This window comes from Rhineura floridana, chromosome 18 (genome assembly GCF_030035675.1).
Source record: "Rhineura floridana isolate rRhiFlo1 chromosome 18, rRhiFlo1.hap2, whole genome shotgun sequence".
Taxonomy (NCBI): Eukaryota; Metazoa; Chordata; class Lepidosauria; order Squamata; family Rhineuridae; genus Rhineura; species Rhineura floridana.
In genome coordinates this window covers 986,896-1,014,764 of record NC_084497.1, presented here as the reverse complement: position 1 = coordinate 1,014,764, position 27,869 = coordinate 986,896, and the positions used below count along the sequence as shown (strand labels likewise).

Below are 27,869 nucleotides of genomic sequence, written 5' to 3'. Positions count from 1 at the left end.
GTGAGATATATCAACAGGGTCAAGCTGAAATGTCCATTTATTTAACAGCAGTAATAATTTAAAATTATAAAAAAACCCTTTTTCAATGTTAAATTGCCAAAAAGGGCGATGTTACACGGGGGGGGGGGAGAGGAAGAGTTAAACCAGAGTCAAGAAATGGGATCCAATTGTTTGATATTCTCTTCCCGCCCTCCCCCAAACCTCTCGCCTGGCTGTAATTTTTCCTCAGCGGCAACTAGCTAGAATGCTTCATGACCTCCCCCCCCACTATAGAAAATCCATGGGGTGGGGAAGAGAGGAAAGAGAATATCAATTACATTTCCAAGGCTTAAAGAACTGAGACAAAAAAAATCATTAAAAAAACATTAAGAGAAACAATTTCTGAACGCCCCTTTAGAACTGTGCCCCCCCTGCCCCCCTCACTTCAGTGCTATCCATGTTCCGATCCCTGCCGCTCTTTCACACGGCGCTGTTTGGCCAGAGTCCGCACAGCAGCACACATTTTAAAAAGGATGGGCCCTCCTCATCGCCCCCGCCCTTGAGAAAATGTGAGATTTAACACCGAGCACCCCGGGGGGGGGGAGTTGTGGGAGAAGAGAGGGTCTCGGTGTCATCAGGGTTCCCAAGGGGGAACTTCAGAAGGGACCCTTCTGCCCCCCTGCACCTTTTTGCTTTGTGTTCTGGTGGGGGGGGGGCACCCCTCGCCCTATTTCGCCTGATGGGAGAGAAAGGCTAGCAACATCAGTAAAAGGGCACGAGAGTGGCGGCGACATTTTTTTCCTTGTGTTTCAAAAGATTTTTTTTTTTCACGAGTTGTTAGCAGTGTTTTCATTACTTGGTGAACTGGAAGAGGAGGAGGAAGAGGAGGAGGAGGAGGAGGCGAAATTCATGGCCGAGAGTCCCGGGGGGTTTGTGGCTGTGTTCTGTCCACTTAAACTTTTCCGACACACCGGGCAGGTATCGTGCTTTTTTGGGGGTGGGGTGGGGAGAAATAAAAAGACACAGACAGAACGACAACCACCAGTTAGAAATAAAGGCTGGCACTCTGGGAGACATGATGGTACCTAGTACTGAATCAGGCCACCGGTCCATCTAGCTTAGTACTGTCTACACTGGCGGGCAGCAGCCCTGCAGGGTTCCAGGCAGGGAGTCTCTCCCGGCCCTCCCTGGAGATGCCGCCATCGGGGATTGAACCCAGAGCCTTCTGCGTGGCTCTTTGGCTCTGGGTCAACAGCAGGATTTTTGTGAAGGGATTTCTATCCACTGTTCCAATGTTACTTTTTTCGCCCCGGGGCATTTTTAGCCAACAGACAGACCACAGCTGGTGGTCAAGTAGCCAAGCAGATGCCCCAATGGAAAGGAGCGGCAAGTAGGGCCTGAGCGCAGGAGCAGCACTCCCCACGTGCAATTCCCAGCAACTGGTATGCCGAAGCAGCCTGCCTGGATCCTGGAAGCAACACACAGCCTCATCCTCTGTGACAGTTTCTTCCACCCCTGGAGCACTCAAAAAGCGCTGCTGGGCTCAGCTGGCCACATGAAGGATTTCCCTGCCTCTTGGAGCCATCGTCATGAGTTGCGCTAGGCGCCGTAGGATCTTTAATCGTGTTTTTAGCCTCCTGTTATTTCTCACGTTGCCTTTTATTGGGTTACAATGTGCATTCCACACAATGTAAGAAATATTATTGAAGCAATAACAATGCAATTAAAGGTCAGTATGGAAACCTCTGCTCTGTGCATTTGTCGAATACCGTTTTGAAGCCGTCCATGTCAGAAGAGCCCAGCTGCAGCCAGACCAGGCCCAAAGGAGCCTGTGCAGTCCAGACTCCCGCTCTCCACACTGGCCAACTGGATTGCCCCAAACAGAAGCCTGCAAGCAGGGAGACGGGCACAAGAGCCCCTCGCTCCCCACCGGCGATTTCCAGCGACTGGGACTATTCAGAGGCTGGCTGCCCCAGACAGCGTCTCCTCTCACTCCCATCTGCGTCCAAACTGGGGACCGAGGGTTGATCCCCTCACAGCAATCTACAATTTGCTAAGTCAAGAGCAAACCCCGACTACATATTGTGGCTTTGTTGGGAGGGAAACCACGGACCCCGGAAGGAACAAAGTGGTTCACCTGTGGAAAGTAATCCGTGGCCATGGGGGGGGGGGAGATCAATAAAAACAGCTCAGCAGTCGCTGGTGTCCCTTGGCACTAGGCCCTACACACCTGTCAACTTGGCCTCACCGGGGTTTGGGCGATGACGATCTGACCCTGCAGCCGAAAAAGGCTCCCCACCCCGACTGAGCGGGAAAGTGCCGCTCCCCACTCCCCTTTTAATGGAATCATCCTCTGTTGGTGGCTCACCTGTTCCAGCCAGGGGACGATGCAGCCATCGTGGAACAGGTGGTTGCAGGGGAGCTGCCGCACGCTCTCACCAGCTTCATAATCTTCCTTACAAACGGGGCACTCCAGACCGGAACCTGCGGTTGGCAAAGGAAGAAGAGGGGGTGATCTCACCCAGCTGGGGTAAGAGGAGACTGCAAGCTGAAGAGAGGGATACAGATACAATAAATATTTAAGTTTAGATCCCACCCTTCATCCCACGGGGAGCCCAGGTTGGCAAACAGATGCTCAAGCACTAAAAGCATCTCACGAAACCAACCCCACACAGATGCGGACTGTACTCTGACAGGCACTGGAGGCGAAGACTTACCTACGTGTTCTTCTGTTATGTGAATAGTTGGGAGGGCCTGAATCTTCTCTTTGTCTGCAGGGGGGGGTCCCGTGTTCTCAAACTGATTGAGCAGCTGAAAGAGCAGAGGGCAGCAGAGAGGGGTGGGTGTGGGCAACCGCATGGCGCAGGCGAGAGGATGGGGGAGCCACTTAAAATCCTTGCTGGGGTGCAGGGCTCGTGGGCTCCCCTTCTAACCCCAGCTTCTTATTTTGGCTTGTGGCAGGGGAGGGAGCAGCGGTGGCGCTGGGCTTCTGGCGGCTCAATGGGCTCAAGGCTTTATTTCCTTCTTCTTCATAAACTACTTCATAACAGCCCTGCAGGGTCTGTCTGGGTCCCCCATGGAGGCCAGCCAGGCAAGCCACAAGCAGGGGAACTTAAGAAGGGTACAGCAGCCCTTCCCCACCTTTCTGTCACAGCAGCTGGTATTCAGAGGTAGAGTGCTCCTGGCCATGGAGGCTTTGTTTATTTAACCAAATTTGTGTACCACTTGATTGTTAAAAAAACACACCCTCTAAGCAGTTTAAAAATCATCGATAAGACAGTTAAAAACAAGTAATTCAAAACATTTAAAGCCAATTAAAAAAGCAACAGACTAAAAAGATTATTCATTAAATTTATTAGTCACCGTTCTTCATAAAAACGAACCCAAAGCGACGTACAATAAAAAGATTAAAACTAATATAATATTATATTACATATTAATAAATATTATCAAAATTTGCGTGTCTGGATAGGCTTACCTACACCGAAAAAGTTAAGTTTTAAGAAAAAAGAAGTTTTAATTTGTTTGTTAGCCAAGCTTACATCTATTTTATTTTTACTTTTTTTGTCCCCTGGTTAGAAGGCGACAGAGTGCACGGAAGCATAGAGATAGGGCCTTCCTCCCCCGCCTACAACGCTCCCCCCCCCCGACAGATGTCCCCAGAAGAGCAGCAGGTCTACCTGGGTAATGATGGCATCCAAGCCGTTGGCACCCCAAGCGTAGTCCATGGGATTCGAATGCAGGACCCCCCTTTAAGAATTGAAACAGAGAGGAGGAGAGGAAGGGTTAGCCCACCTCCAGGACTGGCAGGCCTTTGGGAAGAGCAGAAGGGGCTGCCCCAAACTCACCAAGGCCCCACTCCCAGGTTCGGTATCGTGGTGGGTGCGATAATGCCGTTGACCAGTTGCTGGATGATTCTGTCAAGGAGAAAGAAGGGGGGGAAGGAATGAGAACAGATTGCCGGAAGGAAGAGGAAGGTGGCTGAACTCAAGGCCACCCCCACCAAAAAGCATCTCCAGTCACCCCTAACCACTGACAATGCTGGGGGCTGGGAGCCCAACATCTAGGCCACACGCAAAGCCTTGAAGCTTGACACGGGATAAGAGGGGCTCAGGAGCGTGGGTCACGATTTAAAGCACAGGGGGGGCCCTCCTGATGCCGCTGGATTGCAGCTCCCAACAGCCAGCCAGTGGTGGCTGGGGCCGACTGGGACTGGTGGGCCGGAAGGCGAGGAGCCCATACAGTAGGCAGAGGCGGAGCCAATGAGAGGCGGAGCCAACTCATTCTAGTCCTGGCCCAGCCTCCCCCCTGCTGAGTTCTACAAGGGGCAACAGTAAGAATAAGCTGACAGGCAAAGCCATCCCCAGGACTAGTTGCAATGCACGTAAGAAGGCAGGCAGGTGGCAGACTGAGGTTGGGTGGGGCAAGCCCCCCATGCACCCTAATGGACCAGCCTCCACTGATGCCCCTTCTCAGGTCAAGGGTGGGAGACCGGTGGCTCTCCAGATGTTGGGAGTCCAACTCCCAGCAGCCAGCACAGCCCGTGCTCAGGGAGGATGGAAGTTGGGAGTCCAGCAAGGCCTCTATTAGAAGAGCCGAGAGCAGGAAATGCCTCTTGGAGAAGGGATGGGGGACACCCGCAGCTCTCTAGGTATTGCTGGGCGACAACTCCCATCATCCCCTTGACATTTACCTTCATCATTGTTTAGATTTCTTGCCCACCCTTCATCCAAAGCTCTCACGTCACAACAGTTTTATAATACATAACTAAAAACCAGTAAAAAGCAATCTAAAATCAGTTGAGTAGAACTCCGGGAAGGCCATCCAAGAGGACCACTTCAATTTCAAAAAAACATTTCGCGTCCTAAAGAGATAACGGCGGTGTCCGGAGTGCGGACGCAGAACACGGCCCTCACCCTTCTAGCGTGGGGACTCCCTCGTGCCTGCCAGCAGCACGCCGCGCGGTGAAGCGTGCCCGAGGCTGCCTGGCGCCGTATCTGTGCCGAGACTGGTGTTCCCTCTCACGCCGGTTCTCAGCCTCCCGGCTGTCTTCAGGCTGCGCGTTGGTCCCAAAGGCGGGAAACTCAAAGCTGTCGTCGAGGATCCCAAAGGCAAACTGGCCGTAGCCTTGCGGCAGGCTGAATACCTGCTGATCCACATTCTAGCACACAGAGAGAGAGAATCCCAGAGAGAGCGCTGATGCCAGAGGAGTGGGGAGAAACGTGGGGAGCTGCGTCATCCCTTTGGGGAGCACAGCACCAATGCTGTTATCAGGAACCGTGAGTGGGGGGATAGCCAGAAAAGCATCCTGTTCTCCCCTCACTTTTTTCCTCCTTGAGTAATTACCTGTTTATATGTAGTGTTTTCCACTCAGGCTTGACTTCCTTCCTCCTCCTCGTTCGGGTTAACCTCATGACTCTATAACCACCCCATGGCTGTCTGCACTTGGAATGGCCTTATTTCCCAGGAGCAAGAACCCTGAATGTTCTTTCAACCACTGGCCTTACCAGACAACTCGTTTCTGCACTCTCCCGCTGTATCTACCAAACGCCAATAACCCCAAGGTGGACCTCTGACCCACCTGCCCAAGGACTGTCCATGCCAGGCAGGCAGACGCTGTGGCCCACCAATTCCTGCTGGACTCCAACTCCCACAAGCCCTAAGCCAGCCTGGCCAGCCGTCTGGGAGGATGAGGATTGCTTTCTGACAACAGCTGGAGGGCTGCAGGTCTCAGGGAGAGGAAGGCTTTCGATGCCGGTGAGCCACAATGGCTACGCTCTGCCTTCACTGTCGGAGGCGACGTGACTCTGGAAACCTGACTGGTTAGCCAGCCAGATGGGCGACTAAGAAATCCAATAAATAAATAAACCGTCTGCTGGGAACTGCAAGTGTGAGCATCGCTCTTGCGCTCAGGTCCTGCGTGTGGGCTTCTCCCCATTGGAGCACCTGATTGGCCACTCTGAGAACAGGAGGCTGGACTAGACGGGGGCCCTTCTTTTGAGTAACCATGACAGCAGGGCTGCCTGCTGGGATTTGGAACGCCAACCACGTCCGAAAGGCCACACACCATCCTCGCCTCTGGTCTGCACTGGCCGGCAGAAGCTCTTCAGGGCTTCTGTCTGCCAGAGGGCGTCTTCCCAGGCATGTGACTCGATGCCAGGGGTTGAGCCCCGGACTCTTGGCACACAACTCCTGGTTCACCTAGCCCAGGACTCGGCCTTCCAGCAGGCAGTGGCTCTTAAGGGTTGCAGGTAGGGCGGGAGGGGTGATTTCCCTGCTTTGTTACCTGAGAGGCTGAATGCGGCCCTCCAGGACTCTCTATCCGGCCCTCAGGTCTTTCCTCACTGGCCCTGCCCTGTGCTCTCCTCGAGTGCTTGGAATGTACAAAGATAAGAGTCACATCTGTTTGGCAACCGGCCCCATCCCCAGGAGGTGAATGTGGCCCTCGAGCTGAAAAGTCTTATCTGCTTTTAACTCGAGAGCAGAGGTAATTTTCACCTTACAAAGCTAGCTGCCTGGAAGCGGTCCTTACTCCTCAAAGGCAAGCAGCTTGTTACACCCAGCCTAAGTCATGTCCTAGGGAGGGGCCACCCCCAACAAGCCAGTTAACTCCAAACTCAGATGCCCAACTAGACTTCCCATATGTGGCCGCATGCTTAACTTTGAACTACAGATGGCACATGTCTGCTTGGCAGGTGTGTGTGTGTGAGAGAGAGAGAGAGAGAAACACCGATGGCTCACCTCGAACGGATGCCTGCTCTGATCGCTGGTCGATGCTGAAGAGCTGGATCCATTTTCAACATTCCTGGAAAAATAAACGAGATGAAGCTAAACCAAACTGGAAATGAGGACCACGAACAACCAGCTCTCAGCGTCCAAAAACCACCTCTGGGCAGGAGAATCTCGGCACGCATTTGGCCTTTTCTCTCAAGGCCATTAATTTCTTAATGTGGGCTAGCAAGTTGTGGAGCACACACAAGGCTGGGCTCATCAATCCACAAGTGGTCTGTGCTTGATAAACAGTAATGAAATTTACTAAGGAGCCCCCCTTCCTTTCCCCGCACCAAAGGTCACTGGATGGCCCCAATCTACAGAGAAAATGTAAGGTGAAAACGGAAGGCGTGCGTTTGATTCTTATGGAATTCATTCAGGGCACACCTCTGCTCCCATGAGAAGTCGCTTTGCGCACGTGTGATTAGAGGTGTGCAACCATATGTGGGTCTCACCCCACCCACTTCTGCAACGCGCCCCCCCTGGCAGCCTTTCACTGGGTTAATGCAGCCCTCAGAGCGAAAAAGAGTTTCCCACTCCTGCCTTAGAACGAGCACATAGTCACAAAATGTATTTTGTTACTTTTTTCTGAATCGGAGAAGAGTTGTTACCTAGGTTCTTCAGGCAACTCTTCGATAAAGCCAGATTCGCACCTCGGGCAAATGTAATCCTGCGGAACAGAAAAGCCACATGAGAAGGCTAAATGAATAAATGAAAAAGGCCAGCGACAGACTCTCTTTCACCCAGAGAAAGATGGAATACCTGCAACAAAATAAGAATGTTTGCCACAACCAAGGCTCTTTTTTGGGGGGGGGGAGAAGGGGCAGTTCAAGAACATGGAGGTCTATATCCTCTAAGGCAGGCGTTGGGGAACTTTTCGCCCTTCTGATGTTGCTCAACTACAACTCCCATCGTCCCTGGCCATTGGCCATGCCGGCTGCTGGGAGCTGTAGTTCATCAACATCTGATGGGCTGAAGGTTCCCCAAGCTCTGCTCTAAGCTAAACATGGCTCTGTATTGTTAAGCTGAACAATCATTCCAACTGAGATTTAGATCATGCTTGAACGTGTAGTAAATAACCTTACCAGCAAAAAAAAAAAAAAGAGGGGTTAGTTAAATTTCACCTCAAGGAAACCATTTGCCAATTTACAATTAAATGGTTTTAACTGGCCTCTTAGCTACCTGAATTCAAAGCAGCCATCGAAATCAATTATATGCTTATTTATAACTTTATTTGAAAAAAAAAATCTATACCTGGAAGACACGAGTTCAAATCCCCACTCAGAAATGACGCACACTGGGTGACCTTAGGGCCAGTCACTCCTCTCAGCCTAACGTACCCCGCAAGGTTGTTGTGAGAATAAGATCTGGAGGGGTGGGGGGAGGACCATATATGCTACCTTTGAGCTCCTTGGAAGAAAGGTGGGGTATAAATTCAATGTAGTACATGAACATGCAAAAATGTCATGGCGCTGAGCAACACTCCTCACTCCCCATAGGTGAGCACCTAATTTGACACCCACCTGGAAAGTCAGGAGGGCTTGGAATGAAAAAGGCTCCCCACTGCCTCTTTCACTGGAAGGCAGCCCTACTTTTCATCTTACAAAGCTGGTCGCCTGGAAGGCACTCCTCACTCCCCATAGGTGAGCACCTAATTTGACACCCAGCCTAACTCAAATGTTGGGGTGGGGTGGGGCTCTCCCAACAGAGCAGCTCCCTCCAGACTCTGCTGGTGCATCTTCCAGACAACCCCTCATTGCCCAACTAGTCTTCCCTGACTAGACAAAAGTCCAGTCTCTGCTTGTTATTTTGAGTGTGATTTAAAAAAAACACCAAGGAAGACTATTATCTACAAGACATAATTGAGTATTGCAAGAGAGAGACCCGATTGAGGAGCAACAACAGGAAAATTTTGAAATCACAGGTACTCAGGAACCAGGGGCCTCTCAAGACCTTTGAGAGGAAGGGCGGGCCGCCTTCACAAGAGGCTGAGGGGAATGGACTCCATGGAAGAAGCAAAGGCTCCCCGCCCTCCCGCAGGACTCCAACAAGAGGGCAGGTTTATTCTGTGAAGGAAGCCAATCTCACCCCCCAGACAGAGGAATCTAATGGTGCGATTGTGGCCGCCAGGGTGCCATTGTGTTGTGGAGTAGAGATAAAATGCTTTAAATGCACACACAAACCGAACAATTCTACACCTGCTATATCCCGCCCCCCCTTTAAGCAACAAAGACCAAGGAAACGGCCTTCTTCCAATTGAGATGATCTATCTGTCTTATGGACCTGGGAGGCTGCCAGACCAAGCCAGACCCTGGGCCCATGCCGTTCAGTGCTGTCTACTCTGGCTGGCAGCAGCTCTCCAGGCAGGACCCAGGATGGACAGCAGGACACGCATGGCCAAGCTATGGAATTATCTCCCACAGGAAGCAGTAGAGACGTGAAAGCTCAAGGAGGGACCCCCCCCCCCAGGAAGTAGGCACATTGAAGTTAATGGGCGTGACAAACTGGGCTTCATTCATTTCAGTGGGAAGGACTAAACTGCAACCCATAACACTTGCATTTGCTGGTACACCTACTTTGCCTTTGGTCCTGCCCACCACTAGCAAGCAGCCCCTGGGAGGTTCTCCCGGCAGGAAGGCAACCCGCCATTTGAAAAAGTTCCCCCACCCCGAACTAAGGGGTAAACAAGAACCCATGTGGTGCAGTGGTTAGTGTCAGGCTGGGACCTGGGAGGAACCAGGGTTCAAATCTCCGCTCGGCCATGAAGCTCACTGGGCCACTCGGCCCAGTTACTTTCTCTTTCAGCCTAACCTCTCTCACAGGGTTGCCGCAAGGATATAATTAAGAGAGGGAGAGCCATGTTCGTATCTCACTTGGGAGTGTCTTGGATGAAAGATGGAATGTAAGTAAAATAAAATATCGAGTAAACACTCTTGTGAAACATCATGAATTAATAAAAGAGTAATGCTGCCCCCGTTAATCTGTAATTTAGAAACAGCACAAGGCTAGGTCACCTAAACCCAGGAAAGCCTGGTGTCTAGACCTGTCTCAGGATGAAGCAGAGATACTGAAAGCGGAAGCAGCTCCTGGTAGCAGAGATATCGAAAGCAGCTCCTGGGAAGAGGAAGGCAGGGCCAGCTCGAACCATCCTGACTCAGCAAGCCCCTTCTGCTCTCAGCCACGACAGCAGCAAAATGGAACCTCTGGGTTCAGAAGCAGTCTACCTCCGAATGCCAGTTGCGGCACAAGCAGCAGGGCAGAGTCGCTCCTCTCAGGCCCTGCTTGTGGGATACTCCTGGAAGCGTCTGGTTCGCAGCAGTCGGAAACAGAATCCCTTGACTAGAGACATCCCCATACTTGTGTTCTCTCCATCTAGTCCCCATTGAGCAAGGGGACGGTCTGTTTCCCGGCTTTAAACAGAGAGTTTTTTAAAAATTGCTTTTGAGGAGATGAGGAAGAAAATGAGATGTTTACCTGGCACCACCAAATAAAGAGCAGCTACTTCAATTTTCTGTGATGTTGTTTAGGTTATTTTTTATTGTGTGTTTTAAAAGTGTTGTAACTCACCCTGGGACCTTTGGGTGAACAGCAGGCAATTAATAATAATAATAATAATTCTCTGCCCTTTCTCTGGCGCATGAGAACACCAGGAGAGTCCTGCTGCTGGATCAAACTGAAGGCATACTTAGCACACTTGCTCACACCAGCCAGCCAGATGCCTCACAGAAGCCCAAGGGCAGGGCATGAGCACAGCAGGAGCACCCTCTAAGGGTGGACAGACAAGAGACAAGATCCATTTAACGGAGCCTCTATGTGAAAGGGCAGTCTACCTCCAGCTACCAAACGGGAAAGGGGAAGGGAAGGCAGTCAGGCAACACCCATCCACCCTGCCTCTCTCCCTCGCACACTAAGCCAGCTTTGCAGTTGTGTCTGGAGGAAAGGAGGAAGACCCTCCTCCTCCCCCCACCTAGATAGGCACCCCCCAAATGGGAAACATGCCTAACCAAGGGGGTGTATTTAGAAGTGGATAAGGCAACCCCCCTTTAGTAGAGCCTCCAAGTGAAAGGGCAGCCCACCTCCAGTGCCCAAATGGGCAAAGACAAGGGAAAGAAAAATGCAAGAGGGAAGGCAGGCAGGCAGGCAGCACCCTCCCTCCCTCCGTCAGGCAGGCTTGCAGTTGCCTCTGGAGGGAAGGAGGGAGCCTCTCCCTGCCCATTCTGCCCAATAACGCCCTCTCTACATGGGTGAACCCTAAATGAGAAACGCGCCTGCCTAAGGGACGTATACAGAAGGGGATAAGACAACCCCCCTTGAGTAGAGCCTCCACGTGAAAGGGCAGTCTATCCCCCGTCACCAAACGGGGGGCAGCGGGATGAATCCGAATCCGGCCCTCCCTTCCTCCCCACCCTCGCCAGCAAGCCCCGTCCCAGCAGGCTCACCGGCAGGCGCGGGGCTATCTCGGCCGAGCAGCAGTGGCAGAAGTACCGTCCCGGCTGCGGGGAAGCCTCCGCCATCTTGTCTCCTCCTCCTCCTCCTCCTCCTCTTACGGGGAGAGGCTCCTCCTCCTCAGCGCGATGCATGACGTCAGCGCGCCGGCCGACGCAATACGGAGGCCCGCAGGGATCTTAAAGGGCGTGGCTACTTAGCTTCTTGAGAGGTTAGGAAGGAGGAAAGGAAAGGGGGCGGGGCTTCCAGGAGGGCGAGGTCATAAGGGCGCCTGTGCGTCCTAGAGTGGCGCTTCCGGTATGGAGGCGGGACTTCCTAGGCAGGGTCGAAAAGACGGAAGTAAGGGTTGCCCCTAGGAAATAATCGGGGGGGGGTTAGGGTCTTGTTAGCACAGGGCTTAATCTAGTTTTGCAAAATCATGTACATGGCTTTCCCAATGCACTGCAAACACGGTTGGAGGGGGGAGAGAGAAATGGCTTACACGACAGCCCTGCAGTGTAGCCCGCTGGCTTGGGAGGTGGGCTGAGAGAGACCCCCAATCTGGCCCGGCCATTGTCATCCCCATATTGCAAAGTGGAAGGAGTCCGAGGCCAAGGAAAAGAAAGAGTTAACAACATAAGAAGAGCCTGCTGGATCAGGCCAGTGGCCCATCTAGTCCAGCATCCTGTTCTCACAGTGGCCAACCAGGTGCCTGGCTGTGCTGACTTAACTGCCGCCAACAAGAACCTTGGAGTATAGTTCTGTCATTATCATCCTTATATCATCATCAATTTAATTTATTACCTGCTCTTCACCATTTAAAAGACATCCTTAAAAATGATTTAAAGCAACGCACAATCACAAATTTTGCAAAATTGCAGGCGGGGAGGGGGAGAGAGAGTAGTTTAATCTTAATGTGTGTGTGTGTACATTATATATATCTCATTTTCAGTCCGAGGGCTACATTTCCTCACCTGGATGTAAAAGCGAGCAGACCCCTAGATTTGACCCTTTACCTTTTTTTGTACTTATTATTTAAGAGTATTTGTACCCTGCTCTTCAGCCAAAAAAAAAAAATGTTTCCAGAGTGGCTTACATACAATCAATTGAAACAAGTCACTCCCTGCCCGCAGGCTCACAGTCTAAAAAACACAACACACAAGGGGACAGGGAGGGAAGAGGGGAAAAAGCAAACTCGGCACCAGTTCTTAAACAGTAGATCTTATAATGGCCAGCTAGCATGGGAATAGTTCAGGGTTAGGAGGTGCCTGATGGAGCTGGTCATAGAATCCTAGAATAGTAGAGTTGGAAGGGGCCTATGAGGCCATCCAGTCCAACCCCCTGCTCAATGCAGGAATCCAACTTAAAGCATCCCCAACATATGGCTGTCCAGCTGCCTCTTGAAGGCCTCCATCCCCCTCGGTCATTGGTTCCATAGTCGTACCACCCTACCAGTCAGGAAGGTTTTCCTGATGTTCAGTTGAAATCAGGCTTCCTGTAACTTGAGCCCATTATTCCATGTCCTAAACTCTGGGACAGTTGAGAAGAGATCCTGACCCTCAAGTACCTGAAGAGTGCTATCATATCTTCCCTCAGTCTTCTCTTCTCCAGGCTAAACATGCCCAGTTTTTTCAGTCTCTCCTCATAGGGCTTTGTTTCCAGTCCCCTGATAATCCTCATTGACCTTCTCTGAACCTGTTGCAGTTTGTCTGCAGCCTTCTTAAAGTGTGGTGTCCAGAACTGGATGCAGTACTCAAGATGAGGCCTAACCAGTGTCAGCAGGGCTGATGGCATATGAGCCCAGCTTCCCATCTCTCCCACTGAGGCAGCCTAGTGGAAGTTGGCTTTCTTCTTCCCTCCCCATTCCTTTTTCCTTTTGTATCTTGCAAAAAAAAACAGGTAAGTGAAAAATCAACTCATTTGAAATGTGTTGGAGGACAGCTTTGTGCTTACCATGGACTGCGAAAGAGACAAATAATTGGGTGTTAGAACAAATTAAACGAGAACCATCACTAGAAGCTAAAATGATGAAACTGAGGTTATCATTCTTTGGATACATAATGAGAAGACATGATTCACTAGAAAAGACACTAATGCTGGGAAAAACAGGAGTAGAAAAAGAGGAAGGCCAAACAAGAGATGGATTGACTCCATAAAGGAAGCCACAGACCTGAACTTACAAGATCTGAACAGGGTGGTTCACGACAGATGCTGCTGGAGGTCACTGATTCAGAGGGTTGCCAGAAGTCGTAATCGACTTGGAGGCACATAACAACAACAACAAGAAAGTACTAGGTACTTTATAAGCACTGGATACCTGAAAGATCATCTCATTCTTTATATACCCAGCAAATCCCTGCGCTGTGCAGGTGAGACCCTCCTGCAGATACCACCTCATCAGGAGGTCCGCTCCACACAACATAGGAAGCAGACCTTTAGTGCTGTGACCCCTTAAATACCAAGACAGGCACTGTCCTGTTGTCGTTTCAGCGCTTGCTGAAGGCCTTCTTTCAAGAAGCCTTTTAAGTAGAGACTTTATCCCAGTGGAATTGTTGAAGATGTTTTGTTTTTATGATTTCTTAAAGATGTGTTTAATGCTTTGCCCTGGGCTTCTTCCGGAAGGAAAGGCGGGATATAAATTTAATAAATAGTAATTAGGGACATCGGAAGCTGCCTTCTACTGAGTCAGACACTTGGTTCATCTAGCTCAGTATTGTCCTCACTGACTGGCAGCAGCTCTCCAGGGTTTCAGACTGGGGACATTCCTGTCCCTACCTAGAGATGCTGGGGACTGAATCCGAGCTGTTCTGCATGCAAAGCAGGCACTCTACCTCTGAGCTATGGCCCTTTCCCAAAATATTAATATATATATATATATTTTAAATTAGCCCAGTATTATCACCCTTATCGCAGGCTGGGTGCTGCGTGGCTTATGACAGCCCTGTGTTATCCCTCCATTGCAGGCTAGGGCGTGGCTCAAGACAGCTACATTATATACCAGTTCAGATTATTGTCTACTGTGCTGAGTGCAACTGAGTTTCAGCAAAGGTCTTCCCTGTAGCTTGCTTCTTGAGAGAGCCTTTTAAACCAGAGATGGCGGGGCTTGAACCTGGGACTTTTTAGAGGCAAAACCTGTGCCCTGCTATGGCTCCTTACTTTCCCAGATGAGCTGCACAGTCTGAATCTAATTAGTCATGAGCTCAAATAAGCCATGAATATAGGCTTGCGATAGCCCCACTGGAGCATAATATCCTCAGGCATTTGAGAAAGTCCCCCTCTCTAGAAACTCTCTTTTTCTCTTTCCCAAACTCACCACTTTTCCTCCTTTTCCTCGGCCCAAAGTGAATTTCTGATGGCATTCTTACATCCTGGGTTGTATCTCTGCAAAGAGCTCCCGTATCACTAAAGCAAATGAGGCAGCCAGCAGAGAGAAAAAACACAGGAAGATATATTAGTTGTCTGAACTTTAAAATGCCTGCGTAAAAATCACACTGCTACCATCCAGGATTCAGCACATGAAGGGGGAGGGGGGAAGGAAACACCTAAAGGAGATAAAATGTCTTGATGAAAGGTAGTTAAAAAGTGAAAACAAACAGAGGCTGGTGCTGCTCACCTCAGCCTCTTGAAATCCCCTCCAGGAAGGGTGTTCAGGATCCGTGCAATAAGGAAGAGACCAAAATATACTCCGGTTTCAACGGACTGGTAACTTCATCAGTGCTTTTTTTAAAAAAAAGTTTTTTTTAAAATCATTGTGCCAGAATATTTTTGATATTGGCAGGCAATCCAGCAAACGGAAAAGAGCACAGAGAGAGGGGATTTGGGGGGCAAAAGGAGCCACATGCAGTTCCACTTCAGGGCTGATGTTCAGCCTCTTGACAGCATTTTAAAAAATAAAGCCAGCAGGGGGCACCTGCTCCCTACTACATTTCTACCACCGCCAAAAAGGAAAGTCAGCAGAAGGGGTAAGAGCATAACAAGAGCCCTGTTGGATCCAGCCAGTGGCCCATCTAGTCCAGCATCCTGTTCACACAGTGGCCAACCAGATGCCCATGATGGGAAGCCCCAAAGCAGGACCTGAGCGCAAGAGCCACTCTCCCTTCCTGAGTTGCAATGTACTGAAGACTTCACCTTTCCATTCCAGATGTTGGACTATTGAGGGGGAAATGACTCCAGCGCCCATTTTTGTAATTTTCTGATCAGTGCTGGCTCCAGGGTTTGTTTGTTTGTTTTGGGGGGGGGAGACTTGGGTGAGACAACCTCAATGAATTCCCCTTCCTGAAATAATCTAGCTTCCCCCCCCCATTGTTGTCTGCTGTTCTTAAAGATGTGAAGGCTTGGGGGGAAAATAGGAAAGTGTGTGTATGTAAACAATCGATCCACAATGGATTCCTGCATTGAGCAGGGGGCTGGACTTGATGGCCTTATAGGCCCCTTCCAACTCTACTGTTCTAGGATTCCCAAGTAACTCTGGGAATTGTAGCTCTGTGAAGGAACAAGGAGGGGTCTCCAAACGACTCTCAGTGCCCTGAACAAAATCGTCCTGGTTGAACCAGACATTAAAAGGGAGGCGGTGAACCCAGGGCCCCTTGGATCCTGCTTCAAAAAACACATCAAACACACAGATGACCGACACCTTCAGAACCGTCTCCTTTTCCTGTTCTTTAATATTTCTTCAACTTTACAAGGTTACAATCATCTTAAATATTTTCTGAAGTTTAAATACAATCTGCAATAATAATGTTATAAAATGTAAACTTTTCCGTGTTTTTTTATTTCTCTCTTTAAGTCACATAGGCTAATACCTGAATGTTTTATGAAAAAGTGAATTTTTCTTTAAAAAAACACACAAGAAAAACAAAAAAAATCCAGAGCCCCCCTTCCTGCCCCCCAAGACAGAAGGCAGCCCTGCTGTTTTCAGAGGTAGAATGTGGTTTCTTTTTTGATTTTTATTTCTTTATTACCTGAGTCAAAAAACTATATATATGCTGTACAGATTGCATATCCTTGCCGTGTTCAATTTGCTTTTTTCCTTTCAAAAAAACCCCAGAAGAAGAAGAAAAATCCTGAAGTTACATCTTATTTTAAAATCGATATGCAAAGAGAAAGAAAGAGAGGCGGGGGAGATGAGCTTATCTTCCCCCCATAAAAATAAAAATCAGACACCCCCCAAGAAAACCACAGTGTTTGTATAAATGCAACAAAAACGCCCCTTTACTACTAACTAAAGCCATTCCCTTTCCTCTTCGCAAGAAGAATAAAATTAAGCCAACAAAGACAGTATCTGATTGTGGGTTGGGCTGCTCAGAAATCCTTGCTTTCATGAAGAAAAACCACAAGGGTTTTTTAACAACAACAAAAAACCCCAAATGTGGTAGAAGAGGACCTGCTATTCAGCTGGGAGAGTGAGGGAGATTGCCCCTCCCAAAAGGAGCTCCAGTAAGCCCTAGAAGGTGGATCCTTTCTTACTCTTGGAAGGCCTTAGCACAAAATAAATCAGAAATCCCAGGGTGAGGTTGGGGTCTTCTACAGGCTGCACCTCCCTCTCGGCCACCATCCCACCTCCCCAAGGGCCAATGTACCCTTTCCAAAAATGTGGTGGCACCTGGAACGTTCTTCTTGAGAGGCAAGTGCAATTAACTGGCACAACTCCCCCCCCCCCAAAAATAAGTTACCAAGCTAGCCACTTCATCTCCTCTGAGTGTTAAGCATTCGTCACCTAGTCTTGGCGATTCACCATCCTGTTACTGGGAACGCTGAAAGCTGGTGCATGGACCCAAATGGGGTTTTGAAAGCCTTCAAACCAGCATCTGAACACGCCCACCACTGCACGCACACACAGCCTGCTCAAGTCACGACCACAGCAAGCAAATCTGATTTAATATAATATACCCTTCTCCCGCCATCCCAGCCCTCCCTGCACCCCCTCCAGAATACAATCAAAATCCCCACAGCAGGTTCGATTCCCCTGAGTCACAATCCAACTCTTATGCAAAGCTTGGACTGAGAGAAGTAAAAAACAAGAAAACCACGTTCCTTGGAGATGTGGACGCACACACAATAATCCACGCTAAAAAAAAAGCACAAACATACACACTCATATATATATTTATATAAATTTGGATATAGAATTTCTCTTCTCCACCCACCCTCACTAAACATCGAGGGGGTGTACGGGGCAGGGAAAATAATACACACACACACACACACACACCATCCAACAGGGATAGCCACAAGCTAAGTGGATTGATAGGAGGCATCTCTTTATCCAAGATGGTCAGAATTTGATGATTTGACTCTGACACCAGTGGATTCCAGGCACAGAGCTGTCAGAATGAGTGAACAAGTAGGAGGCCCCCCACCACCACGTGCACCCCACAACCGCTGAAATCTGGCATTGAAAACTTGGCTATGTCCGGACAATCACATTGGCTTACGAAGCCAAGGTACACACAAGCCTTTTCCCCACATGGAGCCTCTTTACACAGTGAGCAACCATCAAACCAGAAAGGCTGCCTAGGGGCAGTCCATGGCTTCTCCACAAAGAATCTTTTGCGCCTCACAGAGCTACGGTTTCCAGCGCCCTTCACAAACGACATTTTATCTGAACCACAACTCTCTGGTCTAGAAACTGTTCCATTTCGGAACAAGCCGGGATATTAAACCATTAAACTTCAAGTTGTGGTTTTAATAGCCCGGAGAGCACGTATACTATCTTTTCCCAGTTTGAAGAAACAGACGGCTGTGGGGAATTAAGAGACTTGCTGGTTTAATGGGGGTTCACACAAGGGGCTTGAAGGCAACTTATCAGCTTAATAAGTTGAGATTTGATCATTCTTGCAACAAGCCTTTGTCTCCATCCCCAAAGGGCCTTCGGAGAGGGAAGGGTTTGTGGTCTACGGTTTGACAAAATGTTTTTTAAAAAAAGAAAACCAACAAGGCTGTCCCATTGGCACAGAGGGCAAAACAACGCTGAGGGACAGGAAGATGGGGAGGCCTGTCCAATGGGTAGATTGGAAAGGTTCCTTTTTTTATGTGGAGGCGGACAAGAAGGCCAGAGTGCTGGGGAGGAGGTGGGGGAGGCACGCACATAAGGATACAGATTTGTTTAGATTGGTAAAGGCATCTAAAGATGACCTCAAATAATAACTTTAAAAGGCCGAATCAATTAGGCCAATTTTGAAGGAGAAGTTCCCCTGCGCGCACACACTGATGACTGACTGACCCCCGGTCAGCACGCAGCCGTTTCACCCGTTTCATTCAAAGCAGACACTTGCACTTTCTGTTCCCACATACCTGTATGGTTAGATTATCTGCAAATCAAAAAGAAAAAAATCTACTTGCCCCAATGGAGGAATGGTGGTAGGAACAGGATTTTGCACAGGGAAAAATGTTTCTGGGCTGATGTGCAGAGACATGGTTGTCTTTTGGGGGAGGGGGGTCAGATTCTAGAAACCATTTTGAGTAAACCGTTAATAAAATCCCAAAACAGAACTTTGCTGTGGTGTGTGTGTGGTGCTTATCTAGACTCTCCCACAGAGCAGATATGGGGAGATATCAGGTATCTGAATCCCACTCAGTGGATCCATTGACACTGACCCGACAAACTTGGGCCCAGTTAATTTCAATGGGTCTGCTGTGACTGGACACAACCCACCGTTTGGACTTAACCGGCAAGGACATCTCTTTCTCCAGTGCATCGGGGATCCGAGGCCACATGGGGGGGAGAGCAGCAAATGACCCCCGAAAAAGGTGCCTTTCCCATCCTCCTCAGTTTGAAGACATTCCCTTTCGACCCCATGACCCTCACATGCAAGCCCCATGGCAGCCTCGGGGTGTGTGGAGGAAAGAGATCTCTCTTTGTCCTGGTCTCGGCCATGCAGACAGCATCTAAATATAGGGCAGGAAGAGTTCCTGACAGCGCACGCCTCAAAATAGGCTAGCCCGCGCCTGCCCACCCTCTGTCTCTGTTTAAGAAGGGGGGGGAGTGTTAGCTCTTGAGGCTTTTCACAGCTAAAGAGGGTTAGACCCAGCAATCCTGCCCTCTCCTCATAGCTGAGCCACATTTAAATCACATGGCTTTCCCCCAAAGAATCCTGGGAACCGTTGGTTATCCCTCCCAGAGCTAGTTCCCATGATCCCTTTTTTCTGTGGGGGAGCCCACGTGTGGCACGTATGCAGCCCTTTACGCGTCTGGCCCTCTCCCCCTCTTTCTCTGCCATTCCTTCCTACACAATATCCTCAAGCCCTCCCCAGAACCCAGAAAATTAAAACCTACCACGTTACAAATTGGTGGCAGCCACCGACTCTGCTACCCAACGGGGTGCGCCAACGTGGCTACTAAAGTGTGGCTCGGTTATGCCTGGTGCAAGGCCCAACACATGCCCCTCACATTCGCCTCTGCTTGGAATTGCCAACCAGTCAGGCTCAGGACAGGTACCATTTTGCTTTTTTGGGGTGGGAGGTGGGGAGGGAGGCGGAAGGGGTGAAGTTCTGCATGAATCTTATGCAGACAGGTGTGCAAATGAACCTGAGATCTCACATGAGAATCCCACGTGAAACACAGTCCCAGGGTGGTGGGGGTGACCAGGAACCCAAGCAAGGAAGCAAAAGCACTGATGTCTAGCTCAACCTTTGCCAACTGTGGTGCCCTCCAGATGTTTTGTTGTCCCAAACATCTGGAGAGCACCACGTTGACTATCCCATATCCAACCAATGCAAGAGATGGGGGTGGGGATACAGAGAGGGAGGAAAGAAAATATATCCATCTGCTGTGGGGCCCGTAAAAATTCCTACAGCCCCCTTAAGTCAAGCACACACTCCCAAGTGAGAAATTAAAACCAGCCCATAGGAGAAAGCAGCACAAATCTCTTGCGACTGGGGCTGACTTTGCTGCTGTTTGGGAGTTTCACCAGCCCTTCATAGCCCTCCCCAGGAAAGCTGCTTTTCTAGAAAGCATTCTGGGGGGGGGGAGAGATTCTGTCCCTGTAAGAAAAAAAAATTCCTGAAATAACCAATTCAAGAAACCTCAGCCATATTGATGGTCTTACACGTGTTGTTGCCTCCTGCCTGCCAGTGAGAACTAGGGGGGGAAAGGGGTAGTTGAGGTAGATGTCACCCCAAGGCAAAACCACAATATCTTCCTGGTGCAAATGAAGAGAACTCCCTGGATGCTAGCAGAGACCCATAAGGATTTTGACAGCCCCTTACGGCAACTGCGAAAGCAGAGGAGCCTCCCTCCCAATTCTAGAGAAGCTAGAAGATGTCCAACCCAAACACTCCGATTCCTGGGAATCGGGGCCAGGGAACCTGTGGCCCTCTGGATGTTGTCGGGACTCCCAACTCCCAGAAGCCCCAAAGTCAGGAGCAATAATGGTCAGTGGGAGTCCAGCAACATCTGGAGGGTCACCGATGTGTCCCGTTCAAATAAAATTACATGTGGATTTGGAGGGCACAGTCACTCCAAAGTGGAAGGAGCGGGGAGGCGCAAAAACACAAACATCACCTCAGCAAGAAGTCTCCAAAACGTTTCCAAAATCCTGTTGCAAGACCACACATGCTCGCCCACTCTTCTTCACACCTAGAATTATGTTTGAATGCAAGAAACAAAAAGATTTTCAAACTGTTCAGAGGCAGCACTCCCCCACCAGGTGACCTAGAAATTGTAGCTCGGCAGAGCAGCCAAGGGGTCCTGCAATCTACCCGCACAGAATACAGAATGCCCCGTTGCCTTTTTGCAGAGACCAAACCACAGGTCAACGCTGCTGTTTTAAAATTATTTTCAGCAACAGGACTAGTCATGTTCACAGTGCGTGCGGTGGCTTTGCGTCATTGCAAAAGAGAAATGATTGTGTTCCGGGGGTGCAAAGGGTTCAAGGCTGCACGCTGCCCTTTAGGATCCTCAGTCCTTCCACCCCATGCATGCAATGCCCCCAAGGCACGGGAGGGGGGGAGAACTCCGTACAAAAATATCATCCTTTGAAATGTTAACGCTGCTGCTTGTCCGTTCCCCCCCTATAAAAACCACCTGAGCTCATTAATCAGAGACAAACACCCCCTCCCCCCCCAAAAGCCCCACCAGTTTCCTCAGAAGATTTGGGGAGCAGGGAGAGAAAAGGCATCCCCCAAATACATTATCCAAAACACACACACGCAAGCGACATATTTTAGAGGGTTTCCTCGCAGCCCCCAGACATAAAATGCAAGTTTTATAGGATTTGCTTTATAGATCTGGGGTTGGTTTTTTTCCCTTTTTGGTTGCCTTTTGAGAACAATAATAACAAAAGAAGTTTATATTTACAACCCCCTGAATAGTCCTTATATACTTTGAGAGCGGTTTAAAACAAAGAAAGTTCCCCCCGTCCGCTTCCCCCCATTTCATAAATGCCATTGTTTGGTTTTTTAAAAAGAAAGGATTTCATTCCAGTGCACGCCTGTACCGCCCCACATCCCAACGCTGCCCATCTGGAGGCATCCAAAAACAATTATTATTATTAAAAGTAAAAATAAAAAGACACACAGTGCAAAGTGTGAATTCACATGAGGTAAGGAGTTAGAAGTCTACAATGCATTACGTCAAAAACCTAAACTGCACAGTGTTTTCATCTGGCTCAGAGTTCAACGACACCTCCACCCCTACCCACCCACCCCGCCCCGTTTAAAAGCTTTTCTGTGGTGTTCTCCTTTTGCATATTTGCGGAGGGAGGGAGGGAGGGGGGTGGCCAGGGGGAGAAGGGAAGGGGCAGAGTGCGGAGAACTTTAGCCCCAGGTAACTCCCTTTTCCCCACTTTGCCAGAAAGCGCGAGAGTCAAGTTTGGTTCAATATTTTGGTGTCAAGCTGTTACAGAAGCAATCTGGGTCGATTGTCTCTCGTGATCCTGGTTGGGATGGTGCCATCCCTCAAACTGCTCCCTGCATGCAATGATGGAGGGAGAGATTTGGGGGTGGGGAAAGGGAAGAGAAGATTGCACCTTCCTAGACCCCTTGCCCCACACCCCAAATGTCCACAAGTGGGTCCCGCATTTGGGCAAGTCCATACATGCACAAAATATAGAAGTTGATTCTCTGCCTCCCCCTCCCCCAAAAAACAGGAAATCCTTGTTCAAATGCGTTGCCCAAACATAGATGCCTGCAGGTGTTGGAGGTGGGGAAGGTGCAATTTAACTCCCCACCACCACCACCCTGGACAGGGGACCAGGCAAAAAGGATGCTATCCGTCCAAACCAGGCCGTCATATCCCTGTATATTGCCCAAACTGGACTTTCATTTTGGCGGGATAAAGAGAAGTATGTGGGCTTGGGGTCGTTTTCTTTTTTTTAAGGCGACGCAGAGTTGGTTGAGGTAGAAGTTGGGGCACTGGGCAAACCAGCTTGCAGGCCTGATGGCGCCCCGCCCGCTGGTGCGCTCCCACCAGCCCCACCGCCGGTGCCACTGCTGCTTCGCCCGCTGTTGGCATTGCCTTTGTTCAGAGAGGACGACGGTCCTGGAGTTTGCGCAAACAACACCCCTGGAGAAAAATGGAAGGATGGAGTGAAAAAAAACAAGGGTGGGTTCCCCAGCCACCACAACCTGTGACCCTCTCCCTCCTCCCCAACCACTAATTCTGATTGGTGTCCTATAAGACCATCGAGTCCAACCCCCTGCTCAATGCAGGAATACAAATTAAAGCATGAGCCCTTGGCTTAGAAGTCTCTTGGCTATTAAAGTGGTATATAATCAATCAATTAATGATGAACTTGGTCATTTCAAAGTTAATTGGAACTTTTTTGTTCAGGCAAGCCTATCCAGACACATGGATGTTATGTGTTTTAAACCTTTTTTAATTGTTTCAAAAATATTTTTCGTTACTTGTTTTTAACAGTTTATCGATAATGTTAAGTTTTTGCAAACTGCTTGGAGGTTTCTTACAGCAGATAAATTTTGTTATGTAAATAAAAAAGAAAACTAAGAAAGAAAAGAAACAATGAAAGTGCAGTTAAAGATCATGCAGCATCTAGTAGAGTGAATCACAATGGCTACAACTGATGGAAAACATGATCAAGTGGTCTGCCAAGAGACGCAGCAGTTTTTCAAGCGATCCGTGGAGGAAAAAAAAGTTTGTGAGCCACTGATCTACGAAACTCCTTGTTGAAATTGAGTTAAGAAGTCCTTGTGCAATGCGTTAAAAAAAAACAACTACCCCAGCCACATTCATGATATTTAATAATGTGCCTCTAAATATTTCCAGGTCTAAAGAAATATTGTTCTAAATGCTAGTTCTAAGCACAGCAGACCCTGAGCTTGAAACCAAGAAAGGCTCAAAATTGATTATTCTGGCATGCACGCAAGTTCACAAAGACATAAAAACTGATTCATGAAACTGATCAAAGTGTCTTTGATTTGTCAACTTTTAAGATCTGAGTAAAGCCAGCGTGGTGTAGTGGTTACAGCGTCAGGCTGGGACCTGTGAGAGACTCGAGTTCAAATCCCCACTTGGCCACGAAGCTTCTTCGGCTGATCACCGGGCCAGTCAGTGTTTCTTTCTCAGCCTAACCTACCCTGCAGGGTTGTTGTGAGGATAAAAATGGGGAGGTGGAAAACCGTGTTTGTAAACCACCTTGAGCTCCTTGGAGGAAAGGTGGGTATAAATGTAATTATAAAATAAAATAAAATAAAACTTCTCGAACCAGGTGCTCCTACTGGGAGGAAGGGCGGGATATAAATCAAATAATCAATCAATCAATAAAAATAAATAAGTCCCTGTTACCTGTGTATACGATGCCGTTGATCTCAACCGACATGCTTATGCTGTTTGTGCCGTTCGTGGCCAGGTTTGTGGCAGCGTCTTGGCGGTTCTCTGCAAAGCAACAAATGATTTAAGACAGGAGCAGGGAACCTATTGTCAGCCCAAGGGCCGCATTCCCTCCCAGGCGAGCTTCTGGGGGCCACATGCCAGTGGTGGGCAGGGCCAGAGGCCAAAGTGGGTGGGGTGACGGAATGTATTTCTACTTCTGTGCAGTAGGCTGGTTTCTGCCCACACCCAGACCTGCCCCCCCCTCTATCCTCCATCCAGGCAAAAGAGGCACCCCCAGAGCTCACGGAGCCGTCCTCGCAGCCAGGCAAAACACCATCAAGCAGGTGGCAAAGCAGGGCTGGTGAGGGGTGTGGCCTGGGGAGAGTTCTGGGGGCCAGGTGGAGGGGCCCAGAGGGCCACATATGATCCAGGCTGAGGTTCCCTCACCCCTGATTTAAGATTTGCCGCTTCGTCCAGGAGTCTTTCCCACCACTCCCCGTACAACTTCACAAGAAGCTCCACTTACATTTTTAAACATAGGAAGCGCCGTAAAGCGACTCACACCTCTGGCCCATCTCGCTCAGTGCTGCCTGCCCTGCTGGAAGCAGCTCTCCAGGGTTTCAGGTGGGGGACATTTCCACCCGGAAATGCCAAGGATTGAACCTGGGACCTCTTCCACTGTAAGCTACAGCCTTTCCCCTAAAAAACTAAGACTCTAGTCCTCATGGTTCTGAATAAAGAGCTAAAAACCGGAAGCTACCAACCGTGAGGACTAGAATCATTTGGGGAAGGACAATAGCTCAGTGGTAGAGCACCTGCGTTGCATGCAGACAGTTTCAGTCCCCAAAGGCATCTTCAAGTAGGGCTGGGAAAGGCTCCCTGCCTGAAACCCCAGAGAGCTGCTGCCGATCAGAATAGACAACGCTTGAGCTATTGAGGCACCAGCGGTCTGACTCCTGCGTTCCTATCAAATCAGTCCTTTGTTCGTAACCACGAGGACTAGAATCTTACTTCCATCATTTGGGGAAGGACAGTAGCTCAGCGGCAGAGTACCAGCTGCCAGTCAGTGCAGACAACACTGAGCTGCCAGGTGGACCTGCGGGTCCAACTTGGTACCAGGGCAGCTTCCCAGGTTCCGCAAGAGGCAGGGCGAGTGATGACCAACCTGGCGAGTGCGTCCCTTGGCTGTTGATCCGGATGCTCATGGGCAGCTGGGCGGTCATGGCAAGCAGGTTCTGCTGGATGGCCCTCTGCATGAGGCGCTGCTGCTCGTCCGTCACGAGCGCCATCTTCTTCTCCGCCGGCTCCCCGGACTCCAGCTTCTCCCGCAGCTGCTCAAGGGCCGCAGCCTGGGCGGCGGCTGCGGCTTGCACAGCCTGAGCCGTGATGACCGGGTGGCCCGCCAGCGAGGCGGGCAGGCGGCTGGGCACGGCGATGGGGACCGCAGAGTCTTCCTCTGCAGGGATATTTATTTTTCAGGCCAAGAAAGAGAACGGGGAGGGGAAGAGGAAGCAGAACGATTAAAAAGCTTCTTTTACATACCTACAAGCCGGTCATGGTGCTCCCTAAAGGAGAAGAGGGGAGAAGAGGGGAGAAGAGGGGAGAAGAGGGGAGAAGAGGGGAGAAGAGGGGAGAAGAGGGGAGAAGAGGGGAGAAGAGGGGAGGGGGGGCAGTCACCTTTCTTGATTTTCGGAAGAGGGATCATGGAGCTACCGTTAGTGGCCGACGCTAGTCCCAAGGGCGGGACCTGGAGCTTGGGGGATGAGAGGATCCCGTGGGTGCCGCTGGGCGAATAGGTGAAGATGGAGCCGCTGAACCCTTGCCGGCGACCTTCCCGGCGGTTGCTGTCGATGGCGGCCTGGAGCTCATTGGGGTTGCTCAGCCCCCGCTTCTCGCACTCGTACGGGTATAAGTACTTCATGTACCTGTCCAGAAAAGGGAAAACAAACACTCACAAACACTGCGCTGCTTCATTCCATGAGAAAGCCACAGAAAGCAAAAAAAGCACCCAATCCTGTGCACCTGAGTGTCACCAACATGGTGCCCATGGGCACCACGGCACCCTTGAGACTTTCCCCTGGAGCCCACAAATCCTCTGAGCAAGCCCCAAACTCACTGCCCCCTTGGTCATAAGGTGGTGTCGGTGGCAACACCTATCCCTCCTCCAAAAAGCACAGAGAGCCGGTGGAGGAAGTCCTTCCTCCCTCCCTCCTCCCTCTCTATTGTGCTTTTCAAAGTTCAGATTCCTTCTGCTAGATCCAACTTTCAACCAGATCGCCTGGAAAAGTGAAGCGTGTGTCCGCACATGCTGTCTTTCTCTCTGTCTCTCTGGGGGGGAGGGGGGAAGAGACCTGAGGGGGTGGTGCCCATGGTACTCTCTCAAAAATACAAATGTATCCACAGGTCTTAATAGAGGTTGGTAACCTCTGATGGGCACCATCTCAGGAAACAGATACAAGGGGACGGGGCCTTAATGGTGGCTGCACCACATTTTTTACTGATTGATTGAGCTTCATTCATATCCTGCCTTTCTACCAAAGAGCATGAAGCAGCAGTCATGGTTACCCTAACAAATCAACCCGGGAACTCCAAAAAGACCTCTCCAAACTGAGTGAATGGGTGAAAAAATGGCAAATGCAATTCAATATAAACAAGTGTAAAATTATGCATATTGGAGCAAAAAATCTGAATTTCACATATACGCTCATGGGGTCTGAACTGGCGGTGACCGACCAGGAGAGAGACCTCGGGGTTGTAGTGGACAGCACGATGAAAATGTCGACCCAGTGTGCGGCAGCTGTGAAAAAGGCAAATTCCATGCTAGCGATAATTAAGAAAGGTATTGAAAATAAAACAGCCGATATCATAATGCCGTTGTATAAATCTATGGTGCGGCCGCATTTGGAATACTGTGTACAGTTCTGGTCGCCTCATCTCAAAAAGGATATTATAGAGTTGGAAAAGGTTCAGAAGAGGGCAGCCAGAATGATCAAGGGGATGGAGCGACTCCCTTACGAGGAAAGGTTGCAGCATTTGGGGCTTTTTAGTTTAGAGAAAAGGCGGGTCAGAGGAGACATGATAGAAGTGTATAAAATTATGCATGGCATTGAGAAAGTGGATAGAGAAAAGTTCTTCTCCCTCTCTCATAATACTAGAACTCGTGGACATTCAAAGAAGCTGAATGTTGGAAGATTCAGGACAGACAAAAGGAAGTACTTCTTTACTCAGCGCATAGTTAAACTATGGAATTTGCTCCCACAAGACGCAGTAATGGCCACCAGCTTGGATGGCTTTAAAAGAAGATTAGACAAATTCATGGAGGACAGGGCTATCAATGGCTACTAGCCATGATGGCTGTGCTCTGCCACCCTAGTCAGAGGCAGCATGCTTCTGAAAACCAGTTGCCGGAAGCCTCAGGAGGGCAGAGTGTTCTTGCACTCGGGTCCTGCTTGTGGGCTTCCCCCAGGCACCTGGTTGGCCACTGTGAGAACAGGATGCTGGACTAGATGGGCCACTGGCCTGATCCAGCAGGCTCTTCTTATGAACTGTAGTTCCTGAAGGGTGCTGAGCATTGTTAAGACATCCCCATGCCCCTCACAGAGCAACAATTCTCACGAGTTCCCTGGGAAGAGGGATTGCCTCTGCAACTGGGAATTGTAGCTCTGTGAGGAGGATTGGGGGGGGTCTCCTAGCACCTCTCAGCACCCTTTATAAACTACAGCTCCCAGGATGCTTTGGGGATGGGTGGGAGGCAGCCGTGACTGTTTATAATTGCTATAATAGTGCTTTTAAAATGTATAGTACTGATGGGGCCAAGCAGAACAGGAACCAGAGGAGGTTGAATCCACTCAGAATAGACCTACTGAAACTGACAGTTCTTAGTCGCACTATTTAATTTCAATGGGTTGACTTAGTGTAGGACTAA

At 49.6% G+C, this 27,869-nt stretch overlaps 2 protein-coding genes across 5 annotated transcripts in view; both read right to left on the bottom strand.

The window, feature by feature from the left end:
- Window positions 1-19: 19 nt before the first annotated feature.
- RNF126 (ring finger protein 126) lies at window positions 20-11,348 on the bottom strand. The gene is made up of 9 exons (XM_061601515.1): window positions 11,190-11,348; window positions 7,362-7,420; window positions 6,721-6,784; window positions 4,896-5,140; window positions 3,828-3,896; window positions 3,660-3,729; window positions 2,697-2,790; window positions 2,348-2,463; window positions 20-965 (listed from the first exon to the last, which is right to left on the bottom strand). The coding sequence occupies exons 1-9, from the start codon at window positions 11,328-11,330 to the stop codon at window positions 807-809; spliced, it is 1,017 nt and encodes a 338-aa protein (XP_061457499.1). The 5' UTR covers window positions 11,331-11,348; the 3' UTR covers window positions 20-806.
- A 4,473-nt stretch (window positions 11,349-15,821) lies between these two features.
- ARID3A (AT-rich interaction domain 3A) overlaps window positions 15,822-27,869 on the bottom strand; it is a 52,543-nt gene continuing 40,495 nt past the window's right edge. For all 4 annotated transcript variants that reach the window (XM_061601624.1, XM_061601625.1, XM_061601622.1 and 1 more), the window contains 4 exons: window positions 25,622-25,869; window positions 25,110-25,400; window positions 23,918-24,007; window positions 15,822-22,678 (listed from right to left, as the gene is read on the bottom strand). In XM_061601624.1, the coding sequence (XP_061457608.1) occupies window positions 22,488-22,678; window positions 23,918-24,007; window positions 25,110-25,400; window positions 25,622-25,869 (820 nt within the window). In that variant the 3' untranslated portion in view covers window positions 15,822-22,487. The remainder of the gene's footprint in view (window positions 22,679-23,917; window positions 24,008-25,109; window positions 25,401-25,621; window positions 25,870-27,869) is intronic.

What these genes read in the sequence shown, in the direction of transcription:
- RNF126 (XM_061601515.1), bottom strand. Translation starts at nt 11,330, where the DNA reads ATGCATCGCGCTGAGGAGGAGGAGCCTCTCCCCGTAAGAGGAGGAGGA. An exon ending in GGAGTCCCCACGCTAGAAGG is followed by an intron (nt 3,897 to 4,895) that starts GTGAGGGCCGTG and finishes TCTCCTTGACAG; the next exon opens with AATCATCCAGCAACTGGTCA. An exon ending in AACCTGGGAGTGGGGCCTTG is followed by an intron (nt 3,730 to 3,827) that starts GTGAGTTTGGGG and finishes CAATTCTTAAAG; the next exon opens with GGGGGTCCTGCATTCGAATC.